Raw genomic sequence first — 22,802 nt, forward strand, 5'->3', positions numbered from 1 at the left:
ACAACCAAGAGAAATTTAAATTTTCCCACTTTATTAGAAAAAGAGAATTCATTATTTATATTACAAAGCCAGGCAAAGAGTAAACAAAAACAAACCCGGTATATCGCGGTGCGTGACGCCATTCCCGATGCATTCGCAAATATCACCAAAATGAAGCAAACTAATAGAAGTGATAGACTATATATATATATACATATAATGTAAACTCTTTATTTTCTTCTCCTCATTGAAACATAATTCCCCCCAAAAGGAAACATTTACAGTAATCCCAAAATTCATTTACCGTAATGGCATTTCTCATATATATGTCTGAAATATTACTGGAAATTCATAATATCCCCCCAGATATATATATTATTTAACCAAAATATTATGAAAATCCGCAATCCCGTTCTTCGAATATTTATCTGAATATTTTGTCTGGAAATAGTTCATGAAAATTAAAACTATTACCAGAAGTTATAATCCTTCAAATGTTTATCAAAATATTACTGGGAATCCATAATAACTTTCAATATATATAAATATTGGTAATATTTTTAATTTTTGGTGATATATATATGTGTGTGTGTATATAAAATGTACACACACATATATTTATACACATATTCATTTATATATCACAACAATTCAAAATTTATGAAAATCTGCAATCCCTCAAATGTTTGTCTGAATCTATCTCTCAAAAGATTACTAAAAATTATCATCCCCTTCCAAAAAATATTCATCTGGAGGTATTTCACAAAAAATCAAAATATTCCTGGAAATTATAACAATCTGGGTATGTTTCATTGAAATTCAAAATATTCCTGGAATTTATAATCCTTCAAATATATATCACCTCTGGATAAATTTTCCCAAAATTCAAAATATTCCTGGAAATGATAATCCCATTCGGCAAAATCCTCATCTGAATAAATCCCATGGAAATTCAAAATATTCTCAGAAATTGTAATATTTCTCAAATATGTGTCTGGATGCATCTTGCCAAAATTCCAAAAAATCATAAGGAATTCCAAAATGTTACCAGAGCAATGTTGTTTGTCGAATCCTCATTCAAAATATTATTGGAAATTATAATCCAGTTCTTCAATCAATTGTCTGGATAAATTTCGCCGAAATCCAAAATGTTATTGGAATTTGTAATCCGGAATTATCCCAAAATGTCACCAGAATAATGCCGTTTGGTCAAATCCTTAGACTGAAAAAGATGGCTGACCAAAATTTCTGAAATTACGAGGAAGGACCTACAAAAAAAACCAAAAAAAAAAAAAACCCAAGAAAATAATAAAATGTATCCCCCGCCCCAAAAAAAAATTCAAAATAATAAGAAAACTGATTTATTTTAAAAATGGCTGAAAAAATAGAGAAATGGGAACAAATTGGATCAAACGGATGGAAAAAGGTCGGGATGTTTTGTCGATCCCTGTTTTGGCTGGAATCCAAGATGGCAGAAGGCACTCGCTCCTCAGGCGTCCATATAGTCTTCCTCCTCCTCTTCGTCATCATCCTCATCTTCGCTCTCCAGAGAGGACTCCTGGCTGGACGTCTCCAGGATCTCCAGGGCCGGTTGGCGGAGGGCCTCCTTCTTGACGTTGGCGGCCGACTGGGAGGACAAGATGGCCGACTGGCGGCAGACCATGGCCAACAGGAGAAGAGAGAGATCGGAAACACAAGGTCAACCACCATCCCGTTCTAGAGGATCCTCGAGTCAGAAGGGACCCCAAGGGACACTCATCTCCCGTTCGGCCATGACACCATTTGACCCCTCCCAACTGATGGCCTTCCAGCCTCTCTTTGGAGGAAGAGGAAGTATATTCTACCGCTGGACAGCTCTATTTCTTCAAATGAACAAGAGAAGGATGAAATATTTTTTCAAAATACAATTCACAAAATAATCCCATTTCAGAGTAATACTGCAATAATGCTACCCTATTAGAATACTATCATTATATGACAATTTTATAACTTTGCAATACCATATCACAACATTACAACATAAAACATTATAATACAATATTAGAATCATGTATTATAATGTACTAATATTATAAAATAAAATGAAATTCCCTTGTAAAGTCTTGTTATTATATTAATATTATAACAATATATTAATGATATAATAGAGTATTAATATTCTAATAATTCTAACGCCACTCAAAAAAGAAATTCCGCCCGAATCCCATTCAAGGCTGTCCATTTTGGAATAGCGACCATCTTGTCCCACCTTGAGCTTCTGCTTGGTTTCCTCGGAGACGCTGCCCTTCGGGGAGAGGAGGGTGGGGGTCGGCGGGGTCACGGTGATCTCCGGGGGGAACTTGGGGGTCATTGGTGTCAGCGACGAGGAGCTCAAGGAGGGGATGAAGAGCCTGGGGACCCCGGGAGGGGGGCGGGGCTTTGGCCGCGGGACCCCCTCAACCTTCCCGGGGTCAACCTCTGGGGCCGCGACCCCTAAAGCAGGAAGAAATGGGTAAATAATAATACAGGAAGTATTGCATTCTGAGATCTCCCAGAATCCCCTTCCCTATTGCTCACCCATCGTGGCGGCAGCCATCTTGGAGGGTGGGTCCAGCTCCCCTTCCTCTTCCTCCTCTTCTTCCTCCTCTACAAGATAGATAAAATATTTATTTAAAATATAAATAAAATACATTACGATTAAAATACAATATAACTAAAATATACTACAATTAAAGTCAAATGCTATATAAATAAAATATATTAAAATATCATATTGAAACACTGCATTAAATATATTACATATAAAATATAGTAATAGTTAAAATATTATAGAAATAAAATGTAGTATTAAAATACAAATTAAATAGCATGTCATTAAATTAAATATATTACTAAAATAAATGAAATATAGTTTGAATTGAAATACAGTAGAGTCTCACTTATCCAAGCTAAACGGGCCAGCAGAACCTTGGATAAGCGAATATCTTGGATAATAAGGAGGGATTAAGGAAAAGCCTATTAGGTTATGATGTTACAAATTAGGTTATGATGTTACAAATTAAGCACCAAAACATCATGTTTTACAACAAATTTGACAGAAAAAGCAGTTCAATACGCAGTAATGTGATGTTGTAATGACTGTATTTACGAATTTAGCACCAAAATATCACGATATATTGAAAACATTGACCACAAAAATGGCTTGGATAATCCAGAACCTTGGATAAGCGAGACTCTACTGTAGTACATAAATAAATTATAATAGACATACAAAATAGTTACTGGGACATGAGAGAAGCCTCCCACAAAGATGGTAAAACATCAAAAAACATCCGGGCAACGTCCCCTGGGCAACGTCCTTGCAGACGGCCAATTCTCTCACTCCAGAAGCAACTCCGGTTGCTCCTGACACGAAAAATATATATATATAGTTACTAAGTTAACATACTCTATAAATAAGATATAAACTATATTAAATTATTATACAAATAAAATATAGTATTGTTAAATAAATACAATATTAATATATTAAATTTGTAAAACATTATATAAATAAAATACAGTACTAAATATTTATATTATCTGCAGGAGCTAAGGTACATCACTTGAAAAATCAATAAAGTACACAATAACCTGGTTTCATGGTGCAAATATATAAATATAATGTATATAAACAAAACAAAACATACAAATAAATCAAAATATATAAACAAACTAAAATATATAAAATAAAACAAATATACAAATAACACAAAATATATGAATATACAAATCAAACAATAAAATCATAAACTATATAAAACTATGAATAAAACAATAGCATAAATAAAACAAAATACAGTAAATATGTAAATAAAATAAAGTATATATATGGAACTTAAACAAAATGTATAAAGAAAATATAAAACAGAATAAAATATACAACCAAAATATTCCAATCCAATCCTATAAATGAAATAAGAAACTTTCTCCCAAAATTCAAGAAATACTATTTTTTTCATTTATTTCCCTTTTAAAAACCTTTCAATGAAAATGCAAATGTGTGACAACAACAAAAACCCTCTATTTGCATGAAAAAATAAATCACAAACAGCAAATCTGAATCTATCTCTTATTACCTAAAGTAATATATCCATGAATGAACCATGAAAATAATAATCCATGATATTATAACCCTTCTCCTTTATCTACCTTTCTTCCTCCTTCTTCCCTTTCCTTTCGAAGCAAATAAACATAAAAATAAATAAATATAATGCTCCTCGTTGGCTCCCGTTTCCATGGCAACCCTCTCTCCCTCGTTATGCAAGAGATGGGCAGACACACACACCCACACACACAAAGATAAATAGATAAATATAAAACGTACGTGTATCTAAATCATATACACTCCTTTAGGTATACAAATATATTTATAATTTTAATTTTTAATATTTATACATGTGTATATATACATATGTATATGACTACATGCCTTTGTTTAATCTCTGTTTCATATATTTTAATACTTATTTTATAGAAATACATTTTAATATGTGTGATTGTGGAATTTTTACAATGTTGATGTGTTTTAATTATTCTCTGTAACCCACCTCAAGCCACAAGGAGAGGCTGGTAAGAAATAAAATTCTCATTACTATCACTATTATTATATTTTCTATATTTCTATATTTATGTGTATTTTTAAATTTTACTGATAGAGGTTTATATTTATACATTAAATATATATACAGTACAGTCTCGCTTATCCAACATAAACGGGCCGGCAGAATGTTGGATAAGCGAATATGTTGGATAATAAGGAGGGATTAAGGAAAAGCCTATTAAACATCCAATGAGGTTATGATTTTACAAATTAAGCACCAAAACATCATGTTATACATCAAATTTGACAGAAAAAGTAGTTCAATACGCAGTAATGCTATGTAGTAATTCCTGTATTTACAAATTTAGCACCAAAATATCACAATGTATTGAAATCATTGACTACAAAAATGTGTTGGATAATCCAGAACGTTGGATAAGCGAATGTTGGATAAGTGAGACTCTACTGTACATATACACATTAATGTGTATATATATATTTGTATATGCATTTATATGTACATATTATCAATATTTAATGTTTGTAGATTTATATATGTATTCTATTATTGTTACAGTGTATTATTCTTATCTTGTACTGTATTAATATACAAAATAATAATAATAACAATCATATATTACAATATAATGTAATACATATTATATCATTAGAACATTGCATTGTTATGCTATATTGTATTATATTACTGTGTTATAATATTAATATGATGATGATGATGATGATGATAATGGTTGGTTCGTCTTACCTCTTTGGTCGCCAATGGAGGGCTTGGTGCTGGACGAAGCAGCCGCCTCAGGCGTCCGGGGGGTGGGGGTCGGCAGCAGGAGCAACAAAGGGGTCGGGGTCATGGCTGGGGTCGGGGTGGCCATCTTGCTCTCCTTGGGGGCCCGGGGGTCGGAGGTCATCAAAGGGGTCGACATCAGGGGGAGGGTGCCCTCCTTGGGGGGCTTCGGGGCGGAAGGGGTCTCCCCCATATTCTGTGGAAAACAGCAGGAAGTGGGTGGATCTCCAAGAGGAAGTGGGTGGGTCTCCAAGAGGAAGTGGGGGCTCCACTCACCTGTTTCTGGGCGGCGGCTCCAACATGGACCTGGCAGAACTTCACCGCTTGCTCCAGAGCAGCCTCCTCATCCACCTCGAGAAGATAAACATACATTGTGATATGTTATAAATTAAAATGTAATATCAATATGTTATATACATCATAATGCAATAAAATATAATAATATACATATACATTATGATGCAATTTAAATTAAACATTTATTATAATATAACTATAGATGAATGACAATGTGTAACTCATAATGTGCACCTTGCTTATCCGCTATTGCAACCTCATTGTTTTTAATTCGATGTTTTAATACCACGTTGTGTTTTTTCGGTTACTGTGTATATATCACGATTGGTTTTTGTTATTGTTCTTTGCTGTTTCATATTGTATCATTGTTTTGTATCTGATTTTGCTGTAAGCCGCCCCGAGTCCCCTTCGGGGGAGATGGAGGCGGGATATAAATAAACTTATTATTATTATTATTATTATTATTATTATTATTATTATTATTATTATGTGTCACAGAAACAAAGTGGCCACCACATGGGAGGACCCCCGGAGGCCACGGTGACACATGAGCTGGGCTTTGGAAGGGCATTTCGGAGGCCTTTTTTGTTGTGCCTCCCTTGAAGCCGGGGCTCACCTGCTTGATCAGCATGTAGGTCTCGGACATGATCTTCTCAATCCTGCCCAGGTCATAGGTCACGACCTTCTGTCCCTGCTGCCAGACCCGGTAGGCGTCCAGGAGCAGCCTCTTCCCGGACTCCGGGTCCTGCGTCAGCTTCCGCTTCCGGGTCGCCCTCGGGGCCATTGTTGGAACAGGAAGTCGAGAGCTGATGCTCAGCTCCTCAAGAGAAAGCTCCGGGGTCCGGACCTCCATGTCCATCGCCTCGGTGGCCATTTTGGAAGGGGGCGGGGCCATCTCGACGGTCATCCTATGTTCTTCTTCGGCCGAGGGCTCAGCGACCTTCTTGTCCCCCCCGCAAGGGTCGTCGGAGTCCTGAGAAAAGGGGTGGGTTGAGTCGGGAGGAGCCCGTTTGTGTGACCCCTCACCCCCTGAAATATCAGTGACCTCTGACCTCTGTGATGTCGTTCAGCATCTCCTCGAGGGCCAGGACGGTGAGGGCAAAGGCGTGCTGGGCCAGGACTTGCCGGTCGGCATCCCGGAGGTACTTCCTGTTGGAAGGAAAATAGGAAGTGGCGTTTATGAGGAACAAAATATATACATATACAGCAGAGTCTCACTTATCCAAGGTAAATGGGCCGGCAGAACCTTGGATAAGCGAATATGTTGGATAATAAGGAGGGATTAAGGAAAAGCATATTAAACATCAAATGAGGTTGATTTTACAAATTAAGCACCAAAACATCATGTTATACAACAAACTTGGCAGAAAAAGTAGTTCAATATGCAGTAATGTTATGTTGTAATTACTGTATTTACGAATTTAGCACCAAAATATCATGATATATTGAAAACATTGACTACAAAAATGGCTTGGATAATCCAAAGGCTTGGATAAGCGAGGCTTGGAGAAGTGAGACTCTACTGTATATGTATATGTGTATATCAATATCTTGAATCCCACACAATCTCTTTCCCAAAATCACTCCTGAACCCATTCTATTTTGGAAACAAATGTATGTGTGTCATGCATATACAGAGATATCCAGTATTTTTGTATACATACATATAAAGGTTGGTAAAAGTAAAGGTTTTCCCCTGATGATAAGTCCAGTCGTGACTGACTCTAAGGGTTGGTGCTCATCTCCATTTCTAGGCCAAAGAGCTGGCGTTGTCCGTAGACACCTCCAAGGTCATGTGGCCGGCATGACTGCATGGAGCGCCAGGGTTACCTTCCCGCCGGAGCGGTATCTAGTGATCTACTCACATTGGCATGTTTTCGAACTGCTAGGTTGGCAGAAGCTGGGACTAACAGCGAGCACTCATTCCGCTCCCGGGATTTGAACCAGGGACCTTTCGGTCTGCAAGTTCAGCAGCTCAGTGCTTTAACACACTGCGCCACCACCAGGGGCCCTACATACATATATATACACACACACATATATCTATACATAGAAAATAAATGTGTATAGATAAAATAATAAAATACAAGAATATGAATTGGAATAATAAAATTTGACAATATAGTATATAGACACACACAGCCTCTGGGACTCACTTTCCCTGGTCGGGGGTCCTCTGTAGCATGGAGCAGACCTTGAGGAGGGTTCCGTGGTCCTTCAGTTGCGAAAGGACCTCCAGGAGGAGGACGATGGAGCGGTTCATGTGCCACGAAAAGCTCCCCGGGCGGTCAATCTCATCCACCGGGATGCGCCAGATGCCCTGCGACCCCAGGAAGGGAAGCGGGAAGTCAGCTCAGGGACTCCTTTGGGCCTTTTCTGAGGTAAAGAGGGGTTGGGTTTTTTTGAAAAATCCTTCCCCCTTTGGCCTTTTCTGAGGGAAAACCTGCCTCCTTTTGGGCTTTTCTTAGGTACAGGGGGCCTCCTTTGGCCTTTCCTGAGGGAAAAGATGCATTTTCTGAGGGAAGACCTGCCTCCTTTGGCCTTTTCTGGGGTAAAAACGGCCTCCTTTGGCCTCTCCTGAGGGAAACCCACCCCCTTTGGCCTTTTCTGACACACAATGCCACTTCAGGTAACTTATTTTTCCTGATGATAAATATTATTTACAGCCACTTTGAAATACAGTAGAGTCTCACTTATCCAAGCTAAATGGGCTGGCAGAAGCTTGGATAAGCAAATATCTTGGATAATAAGGAGGGATTAAGGAAAAGCCTATTAAACATCAAATTAGGTTATGATTTTACAAATTAAGCACCAAAACATCATGTTATACAACAAACTTGACAGAAAAAGTAGTTCAATACGCAGTAATGCTATGTAGTAATTACTGTATTTGCAAATTTAGCACCAAAATATCACGATATATTGAAAACATTGACTACAAAAATGGCTTGGATAATCCAGAAGCTTGGATAAGCGAGGTTTGGATAAGTGAGACTCTACTGTACATATATTCTTGATAGATATCTATCAATTAATATCCATACTGATATTTTTTACACACCTCATGCGCTATATGTTGTATATACATCCATATACATAAAATCAGAACACAGATATAAAGAATCACAGAATCGTAGAGTTGGAAGAGACCTCACAGGTCAGTCCAACCCCCTGCAAGAAGCAGGAAAATCTATTTACTTAAATATTTACTAATATTAATTAGTAAATATTAAGCAACTACAGTACTTACTTAAATATTTATGGGCATGATAAATACATTTAGTTTATAAACACATATATGCACCACATACACACACCCCCTATATATATTTGCCCTTTGTATAGTTAGTGCATAGATACACATTTTTAAAATACTATATCCAATATATTTATAATATATTTATTTCTCTTGCTGTTCTATATATTATACACCAATCGTGAGGAGAAAACCAAGGCCACTGAGGGCCCTTCCACACAGAGACCCCAAGATCGGTTTTGAACCAGGTTTCCTGAGTCCACACTGTCATATATCCCAGTTCAAAGCAGACAATGTGGGCTGTGATCTAGCTGTGTGGAAGGGACCTGAGAGGACTTCTCAGCAGCATATCCCGAAATGCAAAGGGATGAGGGAAACCGGAAGGAAGGGAGGAATAAAAGGAGGGGCTTAGGCGTCCCCAGCCCCTTCCCAGTACTCCCATTCCCTCCCAGTCTGCCCAGTTCGCTTCCTGCCTCACCATGACGGCCCCAAGCCGCCTCCTCCTCCGCCTCCGCCGCCTCTTCTAGCACCTCCCTCGAAGCCCCGCCCACCGCCAGGGCCCGCCCAATCACAGCGAGGGAAGGAGGAGCAGGCCGGGGCTTCCCTCCCCCGGGACTCCAATTCCCAGAGTTCCTCGCCATTGGGCGCATCAGCGGGGGCTTCGGGGAGATGGAGGCGATGGAGGGGCGGGGCGAAGGGCGCGGCCTCTCTCCTTCGGCCCCGCCCACTGCTGTCGATAGAGAAACAAGGGGCGAGGCCTCCTCTCCCAGAGCAGGGAGGGGCGGGGCTAAGGAGAGCCCGCGTTCTGCGCATGCCCCAATGACAAAGAGAGAGGGGAGAATTAGAGCAGGAGGAGGAAGAAGGCCTGCCTTCTGCGCATGTCCAGACAGTGCCTGAGAAGTATCTCTCTCAGGAATATAAAAACAATGGAATACAATTTAAAAGATACAAACCATAAGAATAATCAAACAAGAAGTGCAATATAAAATAAACAACAACAAATACAGTAGCGTCTCACTTATCCAACATAAACAGGCCGGCAGAATGTTAGATAAATGAATATGTTGGATAATAAGGAGAGATTAAGAAAAAAACCTATTAAACATCAAAATAGGTTATGATTTTACAAATTAAGCCCCAAAACATCATGTTATACAACAAATTTGACAGAAAAAGTAGTTCATTACACATTAATTCTATGTAGTAATTATTACTGTATTTACGAATTTAGCACCAAAGTATCATGATATATTGAAAACATTGACTACAAAAATGGCTTGGATAATCCAGAACGTTGGATAAGTGAGACTCTACTGTAATCATAAACAGAACATATACAGTAGGAAATAAATATACAAATAATAAAAATAAAATAATCATGATAAATAGAATATAAAGTATACAAAGTACAGTGTTCCCTCACTACTTTGCGGTTCACTTTTAGCGGATTTGCTGTTTTGTGGTTTTTCAATGAACTCTAAAAGACTATAATAAATCATAAAAAACGACAATTTCCATCCTAAGGAAGGGAGGAAGGAGAAGCCAAAGGGAGAGAAAAGGAGCCCAAGCGGCAACAAGAGGAGAAGGAGGCAATTTATCAACACATGACTGGTTGATAAAGACTTAAAATAGTGTGTAACTACTAAAATAATGTATAAATATTAAAATAAATATAGCTTCCCTACTTTGTGGATTTTCACTTTTGGTGGGTGGTCCTGGAACCTAACCCCAGCAATAAGTGAGGGAACACTGTATTGAAGATGATAGAATATGAAATAGCCAAACCACAATGATAGGAAAAGAATAGAAATGGAATAGCAAAGAATGTGAAGTAGGCACATCCAAATCCTCCTACTAAGGCTCCTGCTCACGTTGAAGAAGTTGGTCTTGTTCCGCTCGCAGAAGAGGCCCTGGGCCGGCATGTGGGGCAGCTGGGTCCACGGCAGGGGGGTGCCCAGGAGCACGTCCCGGGCCCAGAGGAGGTTCTGCAAGGCAGGAGAGGGCCAGGGTCACCCCATGTGACCCCACCTTCTGCCCCTCCCCTTGTGGACCCCCTCCTCTCTCTGCACCCGAGACCCTTCCCCCCCTTCCCACTATGGGGTCCCCCTAACCCCATGGACCCCCATATGGCCCTCTCTGGGCCCTCCTCTCCCCCCCTTTCCCATCGCTCCCCCGACTGCCAGGTGACCCTTCCCGCCCCCTCTCCCCGTGAGTGACCCCGTTGCTGACCTTGTGGGCGGGGCCATAGGCGTAGAGGGCGGCCAGGCGGTAGAGGCTCTTGTAGTGCTGGGGGAAGCGGGAGAGGCAGAGGCGCAGGGCCCCCACGCACAGGGCCCACACCCGGCCCACCGGGTCTGCAGGGAGGAGCGGCAGGGCAGGGGCAGGGGGAGGCTTCTGGGCTGGGGGCTCCGACGGGGGACCCTCGGGCTTCCCTGCAGAGGGGGAGGAGGAGGAGAAGACCTTGTCATAAGGATACACAGAGAAAGAGAGAGATGGAGAGAGATACCACGATGGATGGAGAAGGGAGAAGGAAGGCCTGCCGTGGGCTCTCTCCTCGGGGCAATCCCTACCCCTTTCCTCCTCGGCCAGGGGGGTGGCGCTGGGTCCCTCCGAGGAGGCGGCGGCAGGTCCCGCAAAGACGTCTTGCGTCGAGTTCGAATCCGAGAGAACAACCGCCCCGTTGCTGTCCTGGCTCCGTTCTGCAGCGGAACAGAAATTAGAGGGAAAATAATACGGGATAACCATTGAAATATCATGTTAAGCTATATATGGCGAAAGGAAAAACACTCCAGAGGTTTCCAGAATTGTTTTTTTTTTAAAAAGAAGCAGGGAAAGAAGATGGCGGTTCAACCGGAGTGATAGGAAGAACATTCCGGAAGCTTCTTGAATATCATTTTAAAATTATATTATGAAATACCATTGCTTATTATATATTACATTAATGTTAAATATACAAAATCAATACAAAATATAAATAAATAAATAAATATACAATATTCCAAGAGCTTCCAGAATGTAATTTTCATATCATTTCAAAATTTTAATTATGACAATTGCAGTGGAAAGCAAACAAAGCAGGGAATGCAAGATGGAGGCTCGATCAGAGCGAAAGGAAGAACATTCCGGAAGCTTCCGGAATATCAATTTATGTTTATAATATTATAAATAAATACAATATTAATAAAATATTAATAATTTTAATAATGACAATGGCAATAACAACAACACACACAAGTGACATTATTTAAAAGCCTTGGTAGAAAGATGAAAATGGTGGGTAAATGAGAAGGAAGAATATTCCAGAAACTTCCAGAACATCTTTCAAATAATAATAACAACAACAATAAAAACTATTTACTAATATAATTTATTATACAGTATTTTAATATTAAATATAATAAACACAATAAATAAATATAAATATTATATACATATAATAAACATATTAATATTACAATAATCATTCCAAAAATTTCAGAAATATATATGTTTATTAATAATAAATATTGTTCAACAATATTATTTGTTATATATAATAATAAATATACTGATTATAATAAAATAAATATATAATAAAACAAATAAGTGTAATAATATAATAAATACATAAATATAATTTAATATCATATTAAAATTTTAAATGACTGTGGCAAAAACGACAACACAAAAGCAACAACGGCAATATTATTTAACAGCCTTTGTTGGAAGGAAGAGAAAGCCGGCTAAATCGGAGCAAAAGGAGAGAACATTCCGGAAGCTTTCGGGATATTGCTTTTATTATCCCGATATTGTAATGACAACACACAGAAGTGACAACGACATTATCTAAAGCCTTGGTGGGGGGAGGAGGAGAAAAATAAATAAAGCAAGCCTTTGGGGTGCGTCGCTCGAGCAAGCAAGCCAAGGAGAGAGAAATAAGCATATTTAAATATATATTTATCTCTAGATTTGGTGGCTCTGTGTGGTTTGAGAACTGTACCATCCGTAGCGGCCTGCGGGCGGCTTTTTTTACATTTGACGTAATCGTGGTCAACCGGGGTGGCGGTGTAAGGAGGGGAAGTCAGACCTGGGCCGGAGGAGGAAGAGGAAGAGGAGGTCCCTGGCCCCGGAGCCACCGTCCCGGAAGAGGAGGAGCCCGAGTCGTCGTCCGCCAGAAGCAGCTTCTCCCTGGAAGGGCAAGGAGGAGACAGCGGTCAAAGAGCCTTCTCTGGTGGAAATGAGGGAAAAAAACCTGCCTCCTTTCTGCCTTTTCTGAGGGAAAGCCTATATATCTCTAAGGCCTTCTTTCTCTCTTCTGCAGCTCTGAGGGGAAGGCCTACTTGATTATCTATCTAGCTAGAATAATTCTTCATTATTGTAATTAGATGGATAGAGCCAGAGAAGCGAGAAAGCAGGGCTGATACAGAGATAGTCTTCTTCTCAGACCTGGAGAAGGGAGAAAGTAGGGGCTTGACATAACTAACCAGCCGACCCAGCTGGGACTCACTTTTCGGCCATTTTGGGAGCGTTCTTCTCCTCTCCCCGGGCGAAGGGTCCCTCGGCTGCCTCCTTCATGAAGGTGACCAGCAGCTCCGCGTCGACGCCCCAGTCGGGGCTCCCCACCAGTTTCAAGATGGAGGCATGGAGGCGGAAGTAGACCTTGGGGGCAAAGATGGTCCCGGAATTACCACACTTTTGCATGAGACCATCACCCAGTTTCCTCGTTGAGAAACGGAGAACTCCTATCCCATTTCAGTGCACCCTGGTGTCCATTTGAGGCCATTTCCTCCAACAGGAAATGCCTGGAACGTCCCCCTACCTCCAGGGCCTCCATGGCCAGCTCCGGAGGGTTGTGGTAGTGGATCTTCTTGGGGTACCGGGCGGCCTCCTCGTGCAGGAAGTGGGCGGCTTGCTTGTAATGGCGGAGGTAGACCAGGGGCGGCTCCTTCTGCTTCTCGGCAATCTTGCCCAGCATGTAGTGGATCAGCCACTCCTCCTCGTCCCCGTCCCCTTCGCAGTGCGAGGCCGAGGAGAAGCACCGCTTGGCCGTCGCCAGCATCCCCTCCCGACGCTCCTCCATCTGGGACCAAAGGGGGGAGAGGGAGCACAAAATGGCCCACTTGGGAGGGGAACCCGGTCTCCGTTGGCCTCTTCCGCGGGAAAAAGAGGCCCTTTCGGAGGGAAAAATGGCCTCCTTTGGTCTTTTCTGAGGTGAAACCTCCCTTCTTTGGCTTTTTAAAAGGAAAAGATGCCGTTTCTGAGGAAAAGCCAGCCTCTTTTGGCTTTTTCTGTGGTTCAAAAGGTGAAAGGGAGATGCCCGCCAGCCCCGCTGCTCCTGACCTGTGTGAGGGTCTCGGGGGCCATCTGGGCCTTGCGCTGCTTGATCTGCCGGGAGGCGAAGGAGTGGAGGGCATAGGAGGTGGCCCCAAACTCGATCCAGAGGGAGAGGTTGGAGGCGTCGATCTCGAGGGCCCTCCGGAAGGAGTTCAGGACAGGAGCCGAGTGCTTCCAGATGGGACCGTCGCTCTTCAGCTCGTTGGAGTTGAGCTTGTCTTGGATGCGGCTGGCCCTCGCCAGAGCCATCCCTGCCCACGAGTCAAACCTGGGCCCAGAGAGAGAGAGAGAGAGAGAGAGAGCGTGGCCGCAGGGGAACTACATATCCCATCATCTGACGAAGGATAGTCCATCACTGTGATCGCCCTTTCCTATTCCAAACCATCCTAGGGAGCCAGAGACTACTACAGATGGGGCTACATATCTCATCAGCTGGGGAAGGATGGCTCCACCGCAGTGACCGCCCTTTCCTATTTCACCCTGGTACCAAAGATGGCAACGGGCACTGCTGCACCTCCTGGGGGAAAGGGGGATGATGGGACACGGAGCGCCTTGACCCACCTGTTGGGGCAGATGCAGATGTCGTGCATGTAGAACTTGATGGCCTTGGCCTGCTCCTTGTTCTTGAAATGGTAATCCGCCAGGAGGTAATACAGCTCCGTCACCACCGGCGGGGAGTCGTCCGCCCCTTCGGGGAGAGCCGGGGCCTAGCAAACCACAAGGACGTGGAAGGGAGGCCCCACTTTTGGTCTCCCCAAAAGACCCCACTTCCTGTTTCTCATAATCCCACTTCCTGCCCCCGCCACACAGCCCAGGTCCTGCTGCCCACCTTGCTGAGGGTGCCCTCGATGTAGCCCGAGACCTCCTCCATTTTCAAGGTGGGCCTCTCCGTTTGGGGGACGATGGCGGCAATCTTCTTGAGGAGGTTGGCCAAGTCAGCCGAGACGGTGCTGGTCTTGTAGCTGTCAAACTCCGGGAGGGTCTTTGGCTTGAAGTAATCAAACAGGAAGAGGGCGTCCTCCCACGCCAGGTCCACCTGCCGGGACAAGGCCAACGAGGCTTTCTCAAAGGGGAAAAAATGGCCCCCATTGGCCTCTTCTGAAGGAAACGTTCCATTTTCTGAGGGAAACATTGCCACTTTGAGCCTTTTCAAAGGTAAACGTGGCCACCATTGGCCTTTTCTGAGGGAAACATTACATTTTTGAGGTAAATGTTTTCTCTTTGGGTCTTTTTTGAAGCAAAACCCATCTCTCGGGGCCTTTCCTGAGGTAAATTTGGCCTTTTCTGAGGAGAAAAAAACCACCAAAAAAGGGAGAGGGCCACCTCACCTGTTGGGTGGAGTGTTCCTCCAGGTAGCGGGCCTTGCTTTTTTTGCTGGGAAAGCCGTAGAGACAGTAGAAGCACTGCTCCAGGGCTGTCTCCAGCTCCTCCTTGTAGGGATGAGTGTCCTCCGAAGTGGAGGCTAGCAGCTCTTTCTGAAGGACTCGCACCTGGAACCAATGGAAAAGGAAGCTAAATCCCCCCAAAACAAGTAATGGCAGCTTATTTTCATCATTTATTGAATTATTTAATGAGTAATTACGTAAAATTTGAGGAGGGCACCATCCGAGTTGCAGCACCAAGAGCGCCGTCCGAGGTATTCATGGGCCGTATTGAGGAGCATCAGGGACGAGGGCAAAAGGGGGGACTCCGGAGATGGGGCCCCTGGAACCAAAATAAAATCGCAATACAATATATATTCCATGTATAATTTTTCCATGATATATTTTTTTTGTTTTTTATAATTCATATATACTGTATATGAATCTATTTTTAATGATATGTATATAAAACCCATACTTTAAATATAGTTTTTTAAACATTTTTGTATTACTATATTTAAATACTGTACTGTTAAAATGTGTAAACAATAATTTCAAGTTATTATTATTTTAAACATGAATACTAATATTATTCTTAAGCAATAACTCAAGATGAGTCGCACCTTCCTCGCAGGGCTGTGGCTGTGGTTGCTGTTCCTCGGTTGCTGGGCGGACGGGAGACCCGGTGGCAACCTGCTCCTCGTGCCTCACAATCCGGTGGAGGGTGATCCAAGGAACAACAGAAGACACAAAGGGCTCCTTGCCCTCCTCGCCCACCGCTGCCATGCTGCAGTCGATAATCTGACAAAGGGGAAGCAAGGCAGGACAACAATTTGCTGGCTTAATGGAAGGTTTTCACAAATTAACATCCATGGGTGAGGGAAACCCTGCCTCCTTTGGCCTCTTCTCCTCCTCACCTGGATGAGGTTGCTGGCCAGCCGGATCCGGGCGGGGAGGGTGCTGGGGTCGTCCAGGATGCCGGGGTCGGCCGACAAGGCCCGGTCGATGCCGCGCAGCAGCTGGGTCACGGTGGCCACCCACTCCTCTCTGGCCGAGGCCTCTGTCACGTTGACCATCTGCTGGAAGGCCTCATTCAGGGCCACTTCGGAGCAGGAGAGGCACTGGCGGAAGTCCTCCAGCTTCAGGAGCGAGTCCTGCCGGGAAAGACGGAAAACAAGGAATAAAACTTAATGTTTTTGAGCTTACAATGGCATTCGCTGGCCTTTTCAGAGGTAAAATGTATTTTTTTCTGAGGTAAAACCTCCCTTTTCTGAGGAAAGACGTCCTATTTTTAGACTTTGGAAGGTAAAACATTTTCTGAGGTAAACATTGCCTCTTTGGGTCCTTTCTGAGGTAAAACCTAACTTTTCTGAGGTAAAAATAACCCATTGACCTTTTCCAAGGTAAAGTTGGATTTGTCTGTGGTAAAGCTTGCCTCTACTGATGAAATCAGGATCTAAATGATGCCAACGAAGTATAAAGATGTGTCTTTTCCCTCAAAAAAGGCCAAAGGAGGCCATTTTCCCCCCGTAGAAAAGGCAGGTTTTCCCTCCTAAAGGCTGAATGAGGTCATTTCCCCCTCAGGAGAGGCCTCTTTTCTCCCAGAGAAAAGGAAGCCAACAGAGGGGAAGGGGGCTGCAAACCTGGACGAGGAGGAGCTGTGCAGGCCTTTCTGGGACGGAGATGGCGAAGTCGAGGTGCTTCTCGCGCCCAAACCCGGCAAAGGAGAGGGTGGGCCGGAGGAGGGCCACCACGTCCTGGAAGTCGCCGGCCTCATAGAGGCGCTGGATCTCCTCCAAGGACTGGCAGCGCTCCAGGGATTTCAAGTTTTTGTCAATCTGGGAGAAAAGAATCATGTATTACACCATCTTCCATTATTATAATTATTATTTGCCAATACATCACACGGTCCTAGGCACTTGGGAAGTGTTTGACATGTGATCCAATACAACAGCCAGCATAGTGATTGTGTCTGCTGTGTATTCATCTTGTTGTGTACCAAGGAATAATAATAAATATTATAATAATAATACAAAGAAGACAATTTAAGAGTATGTGTTGCTTGTCGCCTTGTCCCAATTCACGGGATGTGATGGAGAGCAACAGATCCCTTTTACTCCCTCCCGGTCTCTGTGAGAGGAGTCCCACCTCTTCCAGGGAGAGGACCGAGTCCAGGTGGAGGTTGGGGAGGTGGATGACAAGGGGCTGCCCCCCGGCTTGGCTCCTCGAGCCTCCGCTGCGCAGGGTCTCCCCACAGACATCGTAGTTCTCCAGGGCCTGCTCCGTGTCGCCCTGCAAGAGAGAGAGGGAGGAAGGAAGGAAGGGGCCCCACTAGACATTTCCCGGCTCATTTCCCAAACGCAACGCTCTCAGGGAGATCCCGTCCCAGGAAGTGCTGACCTGGAGGGCCAGGAAGCGGGCCTTCAGCCAATAGACGCGGGCCACAAAAGGCAGCCATTCCTCCTGGAACAGGTCCCTCTGGGAGGAAGCAAAAGAGAGCTGCAGCAGGTCGCCCAGGAAGTGGGCCCCGGGGAAGTCGGGCCCAAATTTGCCATTATTAAGATGGCCGCTGCCACCACCACTCCGGGGAGACACTAGAAGAAGAAGAAGAATAAAAACAGCATTATATATGTATAAAATATATTAATATGGCTGCCGCTCTGGGGAGAAACTGCAATAAGTTTGGGAAAATATGAAATAAAAATAAATTAATACAGCCACCACTCTGGGTAGACACTCTTTAGATTCAAGATATTATTATTACTATAAAAATATATGAATACGGTCACCACTCTGGGGAAATACAATAATAATGATTCAAAATATTACAGAAAATGGATATAGAGATAGCTATAATGAGATCTGCTCACCCAGGGAGCTCTTCCCCTTCGCCAAGAGCCACTGATCGAGCTGGAGCTCCATGCAGGAGAGGCTCATCAGCATCATCTCCTGGAAGCAGAAGCAGAATGAGTTCCCTCTCCAAAGGCCCCCCCGCTCCTACCCCCCCCTCCCCCAAACGGCTGCCCTCCTCACCCGGATGTGTGCGTCGGGACAGTCCCTGAGGAGCGGGTTGGGGAGGCTGCTGCTGTGGGGCCTCCAGCTGCGGAAGATGCCCAGCACCACCTCTGCCAGCCCCGGCGGCCATTTGGAGAGGAAGCGGCGGGTGACGGCCTTCAGGAAGCGCAGCATCAGCTCCAGGAGGCCCCCGTTGTGCCGGTTGCAGAGCAGGAAGCGCTGGACCCCCTGCTCCTCTGGGGGACAGCAAGGAAGGGAGACACATATTATTATTAGAGTATGATATTATCAGCATTATTATTAAATTATAGATCAGATTATATATTTGGTATTTGGGCCCCATATATATATATATGATAAAATATGGCATAGCGGGATTGGCTGTGGAAGGCTCCTCCTACCGGACTCCATGGCGGGGCCCGAGTCGAGGGTCTGGCTGAGTGCCCCTGAGGGATGGAGGGCCTCCTCTTTGGCCTCCGACTGGACCTCAAAGCTCCCGCCAAAGGGACCCTCCTCCTCCTCCAAGTCCAGCTTCCTCAACCTGCGGGTTGCAACCAGAAGCGTTAGGATACAGACACTGCCAGAAAAAGCTACAGAAGGAGTTCTTTCGGGTTTGGAAGGTTCCGAAAGGATCCCGAATGGATCTGGAACACTTCAGAGAGTTTTGAAGTTTTGGAAAGTTCTGTAAAGCTCTGCAAGGCCCTGGAAAATTCAGGATAGTTCCAGAAGGCCCTAGGAAAACTACAGAAGGAATGTTCCAGAAGCTGTCCTCATACCGTGGTGGGAGGAACTTGGTGAGGAGCTCCTGGAAGTCCACCTTCTCCTCCTTCTTGCTCTTGGTGTTGCGCACTCGGGCTGAGCGCCGCTTGACCATCTCCCCGCTCTCCTCGGCAGCCCTCTTCCGCTTGGCCGCCTTCCTGGCCTTGTCCCCCGCCAAGGCCTCCCCTGCAAGAGAGAGAGAGAGAGAGACAACATTCGACCCAAGGGACCCGGGAGGAGGATTCCCAAAGGTTCCGGCATCTGGCTCACCTCCAACCGACTCCAGGAAAGCAGGGTTCGTCGGGGCAAAGGTGGGCGAGGGGTCGGCCGCCGGGATGGATGGAGCTGCCGGGAGGTCGCTGGGGTTGGTGGGGGGCACCCCTCCCTCCGAAAAGAGGTCAACCCTTGTTCCCAGGCTGGGTCGCGGGGGGTCGGAGGTCGTCACCAGGCGGTAGGTGGCCAGCAGGCTCTCCCCAAGGCACCTCCACCTGAGAGGCAAGGGGGTTAGGGTTAAATAATAATAATAATAATAATAATAGAAGAAGAATGATATATCTATTTACGTTAGGACTGGGAGGGGCTGTGCCAGTCGTAGCTCCGCCTGCTGCTGCTGCTGCTTCCTGTCCTCCAAGGCCTCCCGCCTCTTCCTCCTCAGGTCCAGCGCTTCCTCCAAAATGGCCGCTGCTTCCGCTTCCTCCACTTTTGGCGCCTCCTGCAGGTCCCTTCCGCCACAAAAGGAGGGGAAATAAAAATAATATAATGAACATATTATAAAAAATAATGGACAAAACCGTGATGCTCCAGCTCAAAGGACCAATACGATTACTACATTTTTTTAAAAAAGCAAACATATACATATATATATATAATTTAAAAATATATAAAATTAAGAATTAAAATAATCAAAACAAAAAGTCGATTCCCACATTTTTAAAAGTATATATATTATTCATAATAATGATGATGATAATAATAATAATGACAAGAAGAAGAAGATATAGCGGACCCTTTGAGGAACATGTGGAGGGAGTCCTTCCGGAGAGAAGGCTGTTCCTGGAAGATCTTCTCTTTGAGAACCAGGCCTTTGCTGTATTTGCAGTCCTTCTCCAAGGCCTTGCAGGTGAAGTACAGGCAGGCTGCAATACATACATACATACATATATTAGTAAGCATATTGATCACTATATAATATGAGGAAGTAATGTGTCACTAGGGCAGTCTCTTAAGGGCACAGAGGATGGTGAGGAGGAATACAATAATAATAGTAATAATATATATTATAATAATTTGTTCTCACTGGGGTAGTCTCCAAGGGCGTAGAGGACGGTGAGGAGGGCGTCGAGGGAGGGCCAGTGGTCAGCGTTGCACTGGAGGCCTTCCTCGAAGGCATGGCGGGCCAAAGGCAGGCGGATCATGCGCAGGGCCAGGCGCCCAATGCGGTGCCATAGGCTCACATCCGTCCCGTCAAGCAGCACCGCCTACAAGAAGAAGCATCAGGTAAGAAAAGAATAATAGCATGATATCATTACAATAAAAATAATACATTATAAAGTAAGAGGTTATGGTTATATTATATCATTATGATATAATAATGTAAAATCATAATACTAAATTGTTATATTCCTATTATATACACACACACATATAGATAGATTGATAGATTTTATGTTTATTATATTTTATGATGATTATATTGCCTGATCTTAGCGTGGTATTTTTTAAATTTTATGATGCTATAATATAGATAGATATAGTTATAACATTTCTTTTAATATTTATATTATCTATTATTATATAATAACAATATTGCACCTCAAGGTAGAACTGCATGGCGGTCTCCAGGTCGTCCCTTTGAGCCGCCAATTGGGCCAAGTTCTTGAAGGTGGAATATTTCAGCCTCAGACCCTCTCCGGAAGGGACCGCCTGCAACAAATAAATAAATATCAATATAATAATAATGATGATGATTAATAATTATACTAATTGAAAACAATAATATTTGCATCATTGTAATATAAAAATATGATATGATTAAAATAATAACAAACTATTATATTAATCAAATAATAAAATAAAAATAAGAACAACAACAACAACAACAGTAATAACTGACCTCCCTGAGGAGCCTTGCTCCAAGGAGCTGGTGATAGGCTTTGGCCGATTCCTCAAAAAGGTCATGCTTCTGGAGGTCAAGGGCCCGATGGTACAAGGCAAAGGCTTCCGCCTCCTAAATCATAATAATAAATAGTTGAGAATAAAAGTACTAAAAGGAATAACAATAATAAAACTGGTGACACTAATAATATCAATAAACATAATGATAAAAATAATATCATATAATATGCAATGATAATAGGATGTGAAGACAATAATAATAGGTATTCATAATTGAAGACAATAATAATAATTTTTGTGTCAGGAGCGACTTGTGAAACTGCAAGTGTGAGAGAATTGGCAGTCTGCAAGGACGTTGCCCAGGGGACGCTGCCCGGATGTTTTGATGTTTTTACTATCCTTGTGAGAGGCTTTGCTCATGTCCCAATAATAATAATAATAATAATAATAATAAAATATGATGATGATGATGATAATTATCATCATCATCATCATCATCACTGACCTGGGCTTCCTTGGTCTGTGTCTTGTGGCTCTTGAAGGTTTCTTCCTGTTCATCATCTTCAATGGCAGCCCTTGCATTCAGGGCTGCTATACGGATCTAATAATAATAATGAATAAATCATAATTTGAATCAGAAATGCAGAGGCACAAAAGGCTAATACGATGAAGCATTGAAATGCATGGGATTTTACCATGTTTAGGGATAATTTGGCGCTTCTTCTCAGGAGCCTAAGGAGAAAAGGAATATCAATATGAAACATAATGATCGTGCAAATATTATTAGATATTAAATATATTAAATAAAGAATATGAAATCATGGTAAATAGCACTGGAATGTGAAATGTCATTAGAACAATATATTTGTGAAAGATAATATACTAATATATAATAAATATAATAATATAATTCATAATAATATAATATAAGCATAAGTTAAAATGAGCATAATAACAAAATAGAATATTATAATATGCAATATATATGACATATATAGGAGCCTTTCACTATAATGAATATATTACAACATATATGTATATAGGTGTATATATAGAGATATATATAGATTAGATCTAGATACAGATAGATATAGATATAGATCTTCAGAATGGTTTCCCTGACCCTTTACTTTCCTGAGGTATTCCAGAGGCTGATGTCGGAAGTGATAGGCGGGACTTCCGGCCCGGTCTAAGCCCCCTTTGATACGAAAAGCCGCTCTTGACTGACAGCCGCCAGCCGCGGTTCTAGGCGGGGCCTAGAACCGCGAAGGAGAGGCGAGATAACGGAGCAGACGGGGTTCCCATTGGCTGCCGAGCAACGACGTCAGTGAAAAGGCTGGGCAA

General features: G+C 43.0%; 1 protein-coding gene across 5 annotated transcripts; it reads right to left on the bottom strand.

Annotated features, from left to right (window-relative positions):
• Window positions 1-14: 14 nt before the first annotated feature.
• Window positions 15-22,694, bottom strand: cabin1 (calcineurin binding protein 1). 5 transcript variants are annotated; one of them, XM_062958499.1, is made up of 37 exons: window positions 22,582-22,652; window positions 22,154-22,190; window positions 21,964-22,059; window positions 21,457-21,570; window positions 21,156-21,266; window positions 20,641-20,821; window positions 20,350-20,479; window positions 19,907-20,065; window positions 19,614-19,831; window positions 19,361-19,529; window positions 18,986-19,125; window positions 18,603-18,820; window positions 18,440-18,518; window positions 17,970-18,163; window positions 17,718-17,861; window positions 17,213-17,407; window positions 16,487-16,723; window positions 16,193-16,370; window positions 15,791-15,912; window positions 15,537-15,698; window positions 15,038-15,244; window positions 14,770-14,915; window positions 14,215-14,476; window positions 13,694-13,954; window positions 13,382-13,533; window positions 12,962-13,062; window positions 11,466-11,594; window positions 11,125-11,327; window positions 10,767-10,880; window positions 7,796-7,959; window positions 6,692-6,788; window positions 6,256-6,612; window positions 5,619-5,693; window positions 5,307-5,538; window positions 2,536-2,604; window positions 2,228-2,451; window positions 15-1,627 (listed from the first exon to the last, which is right to left on the bottom strand). In XM_062958499.1, the coding sequence occupies exons 2-37, from the start codon at window positions 22,154-22,156 to the stop codon at window positions 1,469-1,471; spliced, it is 5,802 nt and encodes a 1,933-aa protein (XP_062814569.1). In that variant the 5' UTR covers window positions 22,157-22,190; window positions 22,582-22,652; the 3' UTR covers window positions 15-1,468. The 5 variants fall into 5 exon arrangements, 4 of the variants coding, with proteins under 4 accessions (XP_062814569.1, XP_016852557.2, XP_016852555.2 ...); XM_016997068.2 differs by having other exon boundaries at window positions 12,875-13,062; XM_016997066.2 differs by having other exon boundaries at window positions 12,875-13,062; window positions 19,361-19,831; window positions 22,582-22,694.
• Window positions 22,695-22,802: the final 108 nt, after the last annotated feature.

The sequence above is a fragment of the Anolis carolinensis genome, chromosome X (assembly GCF_035594765.1).
Source record: "Anolis carolinensis isolate JA03-04 chromosome X, rAnoCar3.1.pri, whole genome shotgun sequence".
Classification (NCBI taxonomy): domain Eukaryota; kingdom Metazoa; phylum Chordata; class Lepidosauria; order Squamata; family Dactyloidae; genus Anolis; species Anolis carolinensis.

Bases quoted from the DNA above. Each gene is read 5' to 3' on its own strand.
- cabin1 (XM_016997066.2), bottom strand. The intron at 20,822-21,155 runs GTGCAATATTGT...TTCTTCTTGTAG, and splicing joins CCATGCAGTTCTACCTTGAG to GCGGTGCTGCTTGACGGGAC. The intron at 20,480-20,640 runs GTGAGAACAAAT...TATGTATTGCAG, and splicing joins CGCCCTTGGAGACTACCCCA to CCTGCCTGTACTTCACCTGC.